The sequence below is a fragment of the Oryctolagus cuniculus genome, chromosome 18, assembly GCF_964237555.1.
Source record: "Oryctolagus cuniculus chromosome 18, mOryCun1.1, whole genome shotgun sequence".
NCBI classification, from domain to species: Eukaryota; Metazoa; Chordata; class Mammalia; order Lagomorpha; family Leporidae; genus Oryctolagus; species Oryctolagus cuniculus.
The window spans coordinates 60,255,924-60,269,133 of NC_091449.1; the positions used below are offsets into that span (position 1 = coordinate 60,255,924).

The window sequence follows — 13,210 nt, forward strand, 5'->3', positions numbered from 1 at the left end:
TTTAAACACCTAAGAATAATTGTGTGTTAATTACAGCGTTCAACCAATAGTACTGGAACAAAAAAAAATACTAAAATGGATAAAGTATTACATTGTACATCAACAGTCAGGACAAGAGCTGATCAGGTCTCTGTTTCTCATAGTGTCAATTTCACTTCAACAAGTTTCCCCTTTGGTGCTCAGTTAGTTTACGCCAATCAGGGAGAACATATGATATTTGTCCCTTTGGGACTGGCTTAATTCACTCAGCATAATGTTTTCCAGATTCCTCCATTTTCTTGCAAATGACCGGATTTCGTTGTTTTTGACTGCTGTATAGTATTCTATAGAGTACATGTCCCATAATTTCTTTATCCAGTCTACTGTTGATGGGCATTTGGGTTGGTTCCAGGTCTTAGCTATTGTGAATTGAGCTGCAATAAACATTGAGGTACAGACAGCTTTTTTGTTTGCCAATTTAATTTCCTTTGGGTAAATTCCAAGGAGTGGGATGGCTGGGTTGAATGGTAGGGTTATATTCAGGTTTCTGAGGAATCTCCAGACTGACTTCCATAGTGGCTTGACCAGTTTGCAGTCCCACCAACAGTGGGTTAGTGTCCCTTTCTCCCCACATCCTCTCCAGCATCTATTGTTGGTAGATTTCTGAATGTGAGCCATTCTAACCGGGGTGAGGTGAAACCTCATTGTGGTTTTGATTTGCATTTCCCTAATTGCTAGTGATCTTGAACATTTTTTCACGTGTCTGTTGGCCATTTGGATTTCCTCTTTTGAAAAATGTCTATTGAGGTCCTTGGCCCATCTCTTAAGTGGCTTGTTTGTTTTGATGTTGTGGAGTTTCTTGATTTCTTTGTAGATTCTGGTTATCAACCCTTTATCTGTTGCATAGTTTGCAAATATTTTTTCCCATTCTGTCGTTTGCCTCTTCACTTTCCTGACTGTTTCTTTTGAAGTACAGAAACTTCTCAATTTGATGCAATCCCAAATGTTAATTTTGGTTTTGACTGCCGTGCTTCTGGGGTATTTTCCAAGAAGTCTTTGCCCGTACCTATATCTTGCAGGGTTTTTCCAATGCTCTCTAGTAATTTGATGGTGTCAGGTCATAGATTTAAGTCTTTAATCCATGTTGAGTGGATTTTTGTGTAAGGTGAAAGGTAGGGGTCTTGCTTCATGGTTCTTCTCGTGGAAATCCAGTTTTCCCAGCAGCACCATTTGTTGAATAGACTGTCCTTGTTCCAGGAATTGGTTTTAGATCCTTGATCAAATATAAGTTGGCTGTAGATGTTTGGATTGATTTCTGGTGTTTTTATTCTGTTCCATTGGTCTATCCATCTGTTTCTGTACCAGTACCATCATGTTTTGATTACAACTGCCCTGTAGTATGTCCTGAAATCTGGTATTGTGATGCCTCCAGCTTTGTTTTTGTTGTACAAGATTGCTTTAGCTATCCAAGGTCTCCTGTGCCTCCATGTGAATTTCAGCGTCATTTTTTCTAGATCTGAGAAGAATGTCTTTGGTATTTTGATTGGTTTCGCATTGAATCTATAAATTGCTTTTGGGAAAATGGACATTTTGATGATGTTGATTCTTCCAATCCATGAGCATGGAAGATTTTTCCATTTTTTGGTATCCTCTTCTATTTCTTTATTTAAGATTTTGTGATTCTCGTCGTAGAGATCTTTGACATTCTTGGTTAAGTTGATTCCAAGGTATTTGATTGTTTTTGTAGCTATTGTGAATGGGATTCATCTTAGAAGTTCCTTCTCAGCCGTGGTATTGCCTGTATATACAAAGGCTGTTGATTTTTGTGCATTGATTTTATATCCTGATGCTTTGCCAAACTCTTCTATGAGTTCCAATAGTCTCTTAGTACAGTTCTTTGGAGCCCCTAAATAAAGAATCATATCATCTGCAAAGAGGGATAGTTTGATTTCTTCTTTCCCAATTTGTATCCCTTTAATTTCTTTTTCTTGCCTCATGGTTCTGGCTAAAACTTCCAGTACTATATTGACTAGGAATGGTGAGAGTGGTCATCCCTGTCTGGTACCAGATCTCAGTGGGAATGCTTCCAACTTTTCCCCATTCAATAGGATGCTGACTGTGGGTTTTTCATAAATTGCTTTGATTGTATTGAGAAATATTCCTTCTATACCCAATTTGCTTAGAGTTTTCATCATGAAAGGGTGTTGTATTTTATCGAATGCTTTCTCTGCATCTATTGAGATAATCATATAGTTTTTCTTCTGCAGTTTGTTAATGTGGTGTATCACATTGATTGACTTGCAAACACTGAACCATCCCTGCATACCAGGGATAAATCTCACTTGGTCTGGGTGGTTGATCTTTCTGATGTGTTGTTGCATTCTATTGGCCAGAATTCTATTGAGGATTTTTGCATCTATGTTCATCAGGGAAACTGGTCTGTAACTCTCTTTCTCTGCTGCATCTTTTTCTGTCTTAGGAATTAAGGTGATGCTGGCTTCATATAAAGAATTTGGGAGGATTCCCTCTCTTTCAATTGTTCTGAATAGTTTGAGAAGAATTGGAGTTAGTTCTTCTTTAAATATCTGGTAGAATTCAGCAGTGAATCCGTCTGGTCCTGGGCTTTTCTTTGTTGGGAGGGCCTTTATTACTGTATCAATTTCTGTCTCAGTTATGGGTCTGTTTAGGTTTTCTATGTCTTCCTGGTTCAGATTATGTAGGTTGCATGTGTCCAGGAATCTATCCATTTCTGATAGGTTTCCCTGTTTGCTGGCATACAGGTCCTTGTAGTAATTTCTGATGATTCTTTTTATTTCTGTGGTGTCTGTTGTTACGTTTCCTTTTTCGTCTCTGATTTTATTGATTAGGGTCTTTTCTATTTTTTTTTTAGTTAGTTGGTCCAATGGGGTGTCAATTTTGTTTATTTTTTCAAAAAACCAGCTCCTCGTTTGGCTGATTTTTTGTAATTTTTTTTGGATTCAATCCTGTTGATTTCTTCTCTGATTTTAATTATTTCTCTTCTCCTAATAGATTTGGGTCTGGTTTGCTGCAGATTTTCTAGATCCTTGAGATGCAGTGAAAGCTCATCTATTTGGTGCCTTTCCAATTTCTTGATGTAGGCACCTATTGATATAAACTTTCCTCTTAACACTGCTTTTGCTGTATCCCATAAGTTTTGGTATGTTGTGCTGTTATCCTCATTTAATTCCAGAAAAGTTTTGATTTCTCTTTTAATTTCTTCTATGACCCATTGTTCATTCAGGAGCATGTTGTTCAATCTCCATGCATTTGCATATGCTCTAGGGATTCCTGAGTTGCTAATTTCCAACTTCATTCCTTTATGGTCTGAGAAGCTGCATGGTATGATTCTGATTCTTTTGAATTTGCTGAGACTTGCTTTATGGCCTAGTATGTGGTCAATCCTAGAGAAGGTTCCATGTACTGCTGAGAAGAATGTAAATGCTTTGTGTCTAGGATGAAAAGTTCTGTAGATATCTGTTAGATCCATTTGGGCTATAGTATCATTTAAATCTACTGTCTCCTTGTTGATCTTCTGTCCTGTTGATCTGTCTATTTCTGAGAGTGGAGTATTGAAGTCCCCCAGTACTATTGTATTGGGGTCTAAGTCTCCTTTTAAGTCCCTTAACAAATCTTTTAAATAAACCGGTGCCCTGTAATTAGGTGCATATACATTGATAATCGTTATATCTTCCTGTTGAATTGATCCCTTAATCATTATATAGTGTCCCTCTTTGTCTCTCCTAACAGTTTTTTGTGGTAAAGTTTATGTTGTCCGATATTAAGATGGCTACGCCCACTCTTTTTTCATTTCTGTTGGCATGGTATATCTTTTTCCAGCCTTTCACTTTCAATCTGTATGGATCTTTATTGGAAAGATGTGTTTCTTGTAAGCAGCAAATAGATGGGTTTTGATCCTTAAGCCAATCAGCCAATCAGTGTCTTTTAACTGGACAGTTCAGGCCATTAACGTTCAATGTGACTATTGATAAGTAGTAGCTTTGCCCTGCCATTTGCCAAAGATATTTTCTGATATATGTTTTGATCTTCCTGTGATCTTTTGGTGTGAGGTTTCCTTCATTTACCTTCTTTCATACTGATGACCGTGTTTCTGTGTGTAACACATCTTTAAGCATCTTTTGCAGGGCTGGACGAGTGTCGACAAATTCTTTCCATTTCTGTTTCTTGTGAAAGGTCTTTATTTCACCTTCATTCACAAAGGAGAGCTTAGCAGGATATAATATTCTGGGCTGGCAGTTTTTCTCTCTTAGTACCTGGGCTATATCTCACCATTCCCTCCTAGCTTGTAGGGTTTCTGATGAGAAGTCAGCTGTGAGTCTGATTGGAGATCCTCTGAGAGTAATCTGACGTTTCTCTCTTGCACATTTTAGGATCTTTTCTTTATGTTTCACTGTGGTGAGTTTAATTACAACGTGTTGTGGTGAGGATCTCTTTTGGTCATGTTTATTAGGGGTTCTATGCGCTTCCTGTACTAGAATGTCTCTGTCCTTCTCCAAACCTGGGAAATTTTCTGCTAATATCTCACTAAAAAGGCCTTCTAATCCTTTCTCTCTCTCCATGCCTTCAGGAACTCCTGGAACCTGAATGTTGGGTTTTTTAATAGTATCCTGAAGATTCCTGACAATATTTTTTAGATTTCTAATTTCCTCTTCTTTTCTTTGGTTTGATTGTATATTTTCCTGTGCTCTCACTTCTGCTTCACCCATTCTGTTTTTAAGGCTCTCTAATGTGTTTGTCATTTAATCTATTGAATTTTTCACTTCATTATGATTTCTCATCACTATTACAGTTTCATTTTCTACTAGTTGTTTCATTTCATTTTGATTCCTCCTTAATATTTCATTTTCACGAGAGAGATTTTCTATCTTGTCCATTAAGGATTTCTGTAGTTCGAGAATTTGTTTTTGAGAACTTCTTAATGTTGTTATCAATTTTTTGAGATCTGCTTCTTGCATTTCTTCTGTCTCATCATCTTCATAATCTTGAATTGGGGTGTCTATTTCATTTGGGGGTGTCATAGTGTCTTCCTTGTTCTTGTTACCTCGGCTTTTGTGTTTGTTTGTCACATTGGAGATATTCTTTGGTTTTTTCTCGTTATATTGTGACTCTAGATGGACTCTTGATGGATCCTTAGAAGCTGTGATGGGTGTGGCCAGAGAGCTCTGGTTCTACAGGGTTAAGGGTGTGCCAAAGGTGATTCACCCTGATTGTTCTCTTGCTTGCTCTCACTCTCTCTCTCTCTTTTTTTTTTTTTTTTGACTCAGTTGGGAAGTAATTCCACACAGCTGAGTGGAATTGAGCGTAGTTGATGTATGAAATCTGGCTCCTGTGGGTATTCGTTTGCTTACCAGAGTCAGGGTTTTCTGCTTGGCTAATGAGAGACACCAGCTTTACATATGCAAAATGGCGCACACTGCTTTACTTACGTAAAACGGCGCCTGCCCTTTGTCTTGCTCAGCTTTGTAAGGTGAGTGGAGAGAGAGGCTAAATGTCCATGCAGGTTCCCCTTATTTATTCGATTTTTTCTCTCCTCCAGCCAATCTGGTGAACTTTCCCCAATGGGGTTTCAGGCCTCGTTCTCTGCAGGCTTTTTCTGCCTTTCCCCACCAATGTCTCAGGTTACCGAGAGGTTTTTAGCTCACTTCCCCTTCCAGCACTGGTGCGCAGACTCTGCAGCTCCGGTGGGTCCAGCGGCCCTGGCGGCTCCCGCGGCTCAGCTTCCACGCAGTGGGCCACCTTGCTCTCCCCTTAGGTCCTCCAAGTCACAGCCACTAGATCCAGAAGAGTTTCCTCTGCAGTTTTTCCCTGATCCTTTTCCTGAGGCTACCATAACTCCACTTTTATTAAAGTATCTTTTCCCGGACTGTCGGTGCACGCCCTCACTATTCCGCCATCTTGGCTCCGCCTCTCATTCTGCTAATTCTTTTCAGTCCCTGGGTCTCTGAAATCTCAGAGGAAACCATGGTGCTTAGCATCAGTCTGGAAGGCCTCACTGATCCACTCTCTGGAGATCTTTGTCTCAGGTTTACATGGATAAAAAACAGCGATCAGTGGTTTCCATGAATTGTTTCAAAGTGAAAGCAGCTAGAGAGAAACAGAATTCTATTTGAAAAGTGATCTTGGAAATGTCAGATTCACCATGGAAAGTTCCATTTTTCATCAAACTTGGGGCAGTGAATAAACTTTCATTCACCTTGGGAGGCTTAGACCTCTGTTGGCCCATCTTAAGAACTGGTCAGTGTGACTTGGAAATCTTAGGAACTGGGAAGATGATAGGGATCATCAAGTCTAAGTCCCCATTTTAAAATGGGAATAGCATTGTGCACAGAGGTTAAGTCACTGCCTACAAAGCTGGTACCCTATATCATAGCACCAGATTCAGTCGCACGTCCCAACTGCTCCACCTCTGATGCAGCTCCCTGCTAATGCACCTAGGAAAGCAGCAGAAGATGCTTCAGGTGCTTGGGCCTATGTAACTATGTGGCAAACCTAGATAGAGTTCTAAGCTCCTGGCTCCAGCCCGGTCCATACCAGCCATCACAGCCATTTGGGGAGTGACCGAGTGGATGGAAGAGGTGTGTGTTTGTGTGTGTGTGTGTGTGTGCCTACTTTTCAAATAAATAAATTTTAAAATCAATAAATATAAAAACGGTTGCACTGAGTCATAGATAAACTTAAGACACATCTCAATCACAAGACACATCTCAGAACGAGAACTTTGATCATAGGAAGTACTTTCCTTTCCCTAGTCCGGTCTCTCCCCAACAGGGCCTACCCTTCACTTTAATGCATGCTCCCCATTTCCTGTGTATTTTCAAAACATGCAATGCCCCCAAATGGTCTTATTCCAGTGGTTGGAATTGATGTTGTCACTCCCATGGTTTACGTATGTGATTATACTTTTATCTGCATATCTCAGTTAGAATGGACAGAGACCACAAATAAGCAGCTCACCTTCCCGTCTCCAGCTCCTCTCACAGCATCTGATGTGTTAGGGGCACTCGTCAAAGCCCTGCGGTGATGGAATGAGTGACTCAGAGGGGCTGAGATGAGAAATCAGCTGGGAGAAAAGACAGGGAAGAGGGTTCCAGAGAGGGCCACGTATGTGCAAGGATGCTTTGGGGAGAGAAAGTGGAGCTTTGGAAGAAATGGGGTTAAAGCTAGAGTTCTTGAGAAACAAGGCTGCGGAGATAGACAGTGTCTACATCGTAGAGACCACTCATCCATGCCTTTTCTCTTAACTGAAGCCTTATGCTGAATGTTGAATCCCAGTGCACTGATAGAATTATCTATTGTCAACACCCCCTTAGTGGGTAACCCGAATCTTAGCCAGGTTCCATCCCTATTCCAATTCTGTTACAGCTAAAAACTGCCACTTTTTCTGTATTTAATATGCACCAGGAAGCACACTAAGCCTTTTATAGGGATGCAGTCACTTCTCTAGTCACTTGTCTACTGTGCCAAGCTTTTCTAGAACAACATCTTGCTTTGAACTACTAGTCTGTTGGTGGGAGTAACAGCTCATCCTAAAACGGCTCCCTAACAACTGTCCCCATGTTTTCTATCTTCGCTCTGCTTGAAGAGATCCCTGCAGCCCTGGAGCAAGGAGTGAGTGGATGGAAAGCTGATTGAGTGTCTGTTTGTCCATGTAAACCTGGGACAAAGGTCTCCCAAGAGTGGATCAAGGAGGCCTTCCAGACTGATGCTAAGCACCCCTGGTTTTCTCTGAGATTTCAGTCTCTGGTTTAACAACTTGAGACAACTTGAGTGCTTAGCTGGACGGAGAAGAAGATTCATTAGCAGAGTGGGTGGGAGTCAGGGATACCTGGGTTTAACTGCAGCTTTTCCGTTTACAAGCCATGCAGTCTTGACCAACTTTCTTTCCCTCCTTGAATCCCCACTTTTAGGTGTAAAAGGGAAACAAGAAATATTGCCTGTAAAAGTGGGTTAAGGATTTATTGAAGCGCTTGTTTAAGACCTGGCACATGGTGGAACAAAAGAAATTGCTGCTCTTACTGCGATGTTGTTAAGCCCTTGGAGCAGGATCCTTTGTTCAAAAGAGGGAAGAAGAGTCAATTAAGAACAAGTACATGCAAACCTCCGTTTACTGCTGGTGCCGGGGAAACATATTGTCTTGTTCACTTTATGTGCTGGGTCTGGAATTAAATGGCAAATTCCTTTTTATTGAAAGTTCACTGTCTTCCCCAAATGTTTATTGAGTCCATGCTTTGTGGTAAGCAGGTAGGAGAGGAGAGATAAATGAGGTGCTGCTCCTGACTCACCTTGAGAGCCAGAGAGGGAGGTGCAGATTTTCCGACCATGTGAGGGAAAGCGCTTGTCTCTGAACTGCAGAATAGTGGGTATTGTTTATTTTGAAAGATTATCGAGGGAGTTTGCATTGTGGCGTTAGCAGGTAAAGGCACCACTTGAGATACCAACTTTCTATAAGGTGCAAGTTCAAATTCCAGCTGCTCCACCTCTGACCCAGCTCCCTGTTAATGTGCCCAGGAAACCAGCGGAAGATGGCCCAAGTGCTTGGGCCTCTGTACCCACATGGGAGACCTGGAAAAACTCCTGGCTTCAGCCTGCCCCAGTCCTGGTCATTGTGGCCATTTAGGGAGTGAAACAGAAGAGGAAAGATCTCTCTCTCTGTCTGTCTCTCCTCCTCTCTCTCTAACTCTGACTTACCAAATAAGTAAATCTTAAAAAATAATCATTTAGGATCTTTAAGAGATTTTTGTTACCTCAGAGAGTTGATGGAGAACTAAAGGGCTCCCAAAAGATACTGAGTTTGTGTTTTCAACATATTATTCATATATTTATTTTATATAAATATATACTTATATTATATATTATGTTTATATAGCACATTCATTATATAAACTATATTACTATAATTCTGTTACTGAATACATATATAATTAAATATATACACTAATTATGCAATACATTTAATACCAGTACATAATGCTAATTGTACATTATTCTAATTATATATAATTGTTTTGTGTTTACATTTCATATACTTACAAGATTTACTATACAACACTGGTATGTTATACATGACAATGTAAATTTATAAATAACCCAGATTCATCACATCTTCTCTTTTGAACCCCAAATATCTCTCTCTTGAAAATGGAAGTGGAAAGGCTTGGCTTGGGCCAGAGCATGCATGTGTTCACTGTGTGCTGTATTTCAGTTGCACAATGCCAAAGCCCAGGAGGGCTGCCCTACTGCAGGTGCTCATTCACCCATTCAGCCAGTGCTACCATACACCTACTGTGTGCCCGGCCTTGCCCTGGGTGCTGGGGTACAGAGCTGCCTAAGACACAGTGAGTCTCTCAGAGTCCCCGCTTCACAGAGCTCCCAGACAGAAGGCTTGGGGGTCATTTACCTGGGGAAGGAGCCACCCGGACCTGTGGGGGCACCAAACCAACTCTGCCTGGGAGACTGGAAAGGGTTCCTGGAAGAGGAGATGCCTAAGGAGGAGCCACTGTATTTGAAGGAGAGAGAGGAAGGAAGGGCAAAAGCATGCAAGAAAACTGGCATTGAAACTAAAATAGCATGAACTATTCAGGAGTTGATTGATGACAGTGGATAAGCTACTAGTGGTAATATAATAATAATGCTAAGAGGAATTTTGACAGCAGTAATAGCAATTTTTACTGAGAATGTACCATTCTAAATCTTTGATGCATTGTATTGTATAATTCCACAAGTATCCCAGACTGTCTATGGCATAACTGCTCACAAATTTAAGACGAGCAAATAGAAGTTTCAAGATGTTGCTCAGTGGGTGAGCACAGCAGCCAGTAGCAAAGAAGACCAAGATCTACTCTGATAGCCTTGGAGGAGGCAGTTCTGTCAACGTCAGCTATCTCATTAGTGAAACAAGGTTAAAGGCTCATTCTGAGAACAGTGGCACAGCACCAGGCTGATGGCAAGTTTTGATCAGCAGTGCCTGAAGTCCGATGTGTTGTAGGGAGCAAATATTGGAAAAGTAGAAAGAAATAAGCTAATGAAGCAGATGGATCCAATCACAGATAAACTCAAGGGTGTGCATTGGATTCTGAAAGTCATGATAGGCCCTGGGAAATTTCAAAACGAATAGTGAAATGCTGAGTGCTGTGTTTGGGAAGAGTCACTTTGGGCACAGGAGTACACGAGGATGCAGCGATGCCAGGCAGAAGGTGCTGTTATCATCCAGGAAAGTAGATGTGAAGACCCAGCCTTGGAAGCGACCATCACAGAGGGAGAAAGAAAGAAGACCCTGACTGTGGGGGTGAGGGAGGAGGAGTCCAAGGTGATGCCCAGGTTCCTGGCTTTAGGGATGGGTGAATGGTATCGTGCAACCCACCAAACTGGGGAATTTAGTGAGAGGAGTGATACAGGTTGAACTTGGCCCCTCCCTGTCCACAGATTGGAGTCCTAACCCATGGGACCTCAAAATGTGACCTTATTTGAAGACAAGGTTTTCACAGAAGTCATCAAGTTAAAGTGGGGTCATTTGGATGGGCCCTCACTCAGTATGACTGATATCCTTGTGAAAAGGGGACACTTGGCAAAGATGGGCATAGATGGAAAATGATGGAAGATGATGCAGAGAAAAGATGGTCATTGGCAAGCCAAGGAGAAAGGCTTAGAACAGATCAGCCTTCAGAAGGGACCAACTGTGCCACACCATGATTTTGGGCTTTGAGTCCCCAGAATGGAGAAAAGATTTCTGTTGTTTAGGGCACCTGGTGCGTGGAACTGTGTTACAGCAGCCCTCACAAACTAATCCCAGCATAAGCAGTAATGTATTTGGAGACAGCCATGAGTTTGATGTACAGTTTTGGTGGCAGCCAGGTAGAGACACCTATCAAAAATGGTAGTGAGATATGAAAACCCATAACTCCATGGCCAGCTTGCAACCAGAGAAGATGATGTGCTAGTCATTTCTGATACTCTGGCATCTACAGCAGTAAGAATCTGACACATGGACATTTAAAGCAAAGTTAAATGACGAAAAGCCATGTTTACCCAAGGACACAGGACAGATGAGACTATAAGGACAAATAAAATGGGTCAAATTCTAGTTTGCCATTGCAGTATTAACAAGGTTATCCCAAGCCCTATCAACGTGGAGCTGTCACTGTGAGACAAGTGAGTTTTAGAGAAATTCTGTGTTTGCAAATGTTTGTATTCACAAGAAACCATAGTCCCCCTCTTTGTTTTATAAAATCTAGAATAAAAAATTAGACAAATACCAAGTTATTCTTAGAACAGAGAACTGTGCTTTGTCTAGAGTGTCAGGTCCATGCCCAGGCTCTGAAATGTTGACCTCCAAGTAAGCATGCCAGTGACATATCTATTTTAGGGAGCAATTTAAAAGTCTGCTTAGCTTAAAATGTCAAAATAAGGAGACAGCATGGCATAATAGAAAATGGCAATAACTAGAAGTCAGGAGACCTTGCTTGGAATCCCAGATGTGCCTCTGAAAAACTAGGTGGCCTTAACCTTTCGAGTGTCCTTTCCCGCATCTATAAAGCAGTGATGGGGAGAAGGTACTTGGATGATCTTCCAATTCTGACATTCTGTAATTCTCTCAGTGTTGTCTTTAATTGCAACTGGTGATAACATTTCCATAAATTGACCTGCCAACCTGAATTAGTCCACCACTATGAAGACATGAAAATAAGATGATGGCGGAAATTAATATTGTAGATGACTTTGGTAGAATAATTTCCCTGAAGATGGTGGATGGAACACTGGGAAAATACTGCCTGGCTCTAGAATACAACTTAATTACCAGCAAATTGGATTTTATTGGAAGATCTTTGAATGAATGTGGTCACAGTATTTTGTCCAACAACTTAAATTTTGACCATGTTGAAAAAGATAGGGAAAATCACCACTCCTCACTGTATTTGTGAGTTCCCCCTGGGCTGTTGAATATTTAAAACTCATCTTGACCTTTTCTTTATATGCCTGGATGTTTCAGCTCTGAATATAATAAGCCCTTTAGGGGGAATGATAACTAAGATTTATGAAGTATCTACTAAGTGTTTCGTTCTGTGCTGGGTCCTTGGTCTGTGTTACGTAAACCCTCATTTAACCCTCTCTGTAGCAGATGCTGTCAGTCATACTTATCTTGTCTACACCCAACTCAACATGCTGAAGGTTGCTTATGGGGGTCTCATCTGGTCGTGGGGGCACCCTTGACATGTGAAGATGAGCCAGATGTATGTGAGAATTACTGGTGGAGAAGAAGCCCTCAATCAATAGCACATGGAAATCTGTTGGATCAATACTTTGGGCTCCTCACCCCTCAGCTGTGATCATCTGAACTGTATTCTACGTTTGTTCATGGAGTTCCCTAGCACGTACGAGCCCCAGTAGTCCCTGATGGATGTGGTCCTGAGAGCAAGTTCTTTCCTGACTGCCTTCCTCATCTGTGTTAATCCCATATTCTTTCCTGAGACCATCTTACAAATAAAGCACTCACATTCAAATGTTTGTGTCATGGTCTGCTACTGGGAACTCCAAGACATCTTCTGAGATATCTATGGAGTAGGTAGCAATATTGTCACTCACTGTGGTTAAATAATAGTCAGTCTAGGCCCTGGGGTGTGGATGACCCCCATTGTCTTTCTTCCACACTTGTGGATCCCAACCAAGGAAGATTTTTGCCCTCCAAAGGACATTTTGCAATATCTCAACAGTTTGTGTTGTCACAACTTGGAGGATGGGGATACTAGAATCTAGTGGGTAGATGCCGGGGAAGCTGCTAAGCATCTTACAATGCATCTATCGGCCAACAAAGGCTAAAAGATGTCAGCAATGCCAAAGATGAGCACTTCTGCTCCACAGCCAGCAGGACTGCTAGCTAGATGGTGACTCTGATGGCTGACTTGCCTACTGTACTTCACTTGCAGGGCCAGGCCGTGGCTCAGCTGTGCTCCACCATCCCCAATGTGACTGTCTTTGGAACAGCTTCTACCTTCAAGCATGAAGCAATCAAAGACTCGGTGACCCACCTCTTCGACAGAAATGCAGACTATGTGCAAGAAGTAAAAAGGTAAGGTGTTTGCTCTGGAGAGCACCAGGTTGGCCCTTGGTTTTCTCTTGAAGAACACTTGCATCCATTTAAAAGGCAGCTAAGAACAGTGATAGAACACATACATACATTGGGGAGCTTAGTATCCCT

At 41.5% G+C, this 13,210-nt stretch overlaps 1 protein-coding gene across 1 annotated transcript in view; it reads left to right on the forward strand.

Moving 5' to 3' along the window:
* Positions 1-13,210, forward strand: part of VAT1L (vesicle amine transport 1 like) — a 169,044-nt gene that overhangs the window by 69,964 nt on the left and 85,870 nt on the right. The window contains exon 4 of the mRNA XM_008257643.4: positions 12,939-13,081. Coding sequence (XP_008255865.1) covers positions 12,939-13,081 — 143 coding nt within the window. The remainder of the gene's footprint in view (positions 1-12,938; positions 13,082-13,210) is intronic.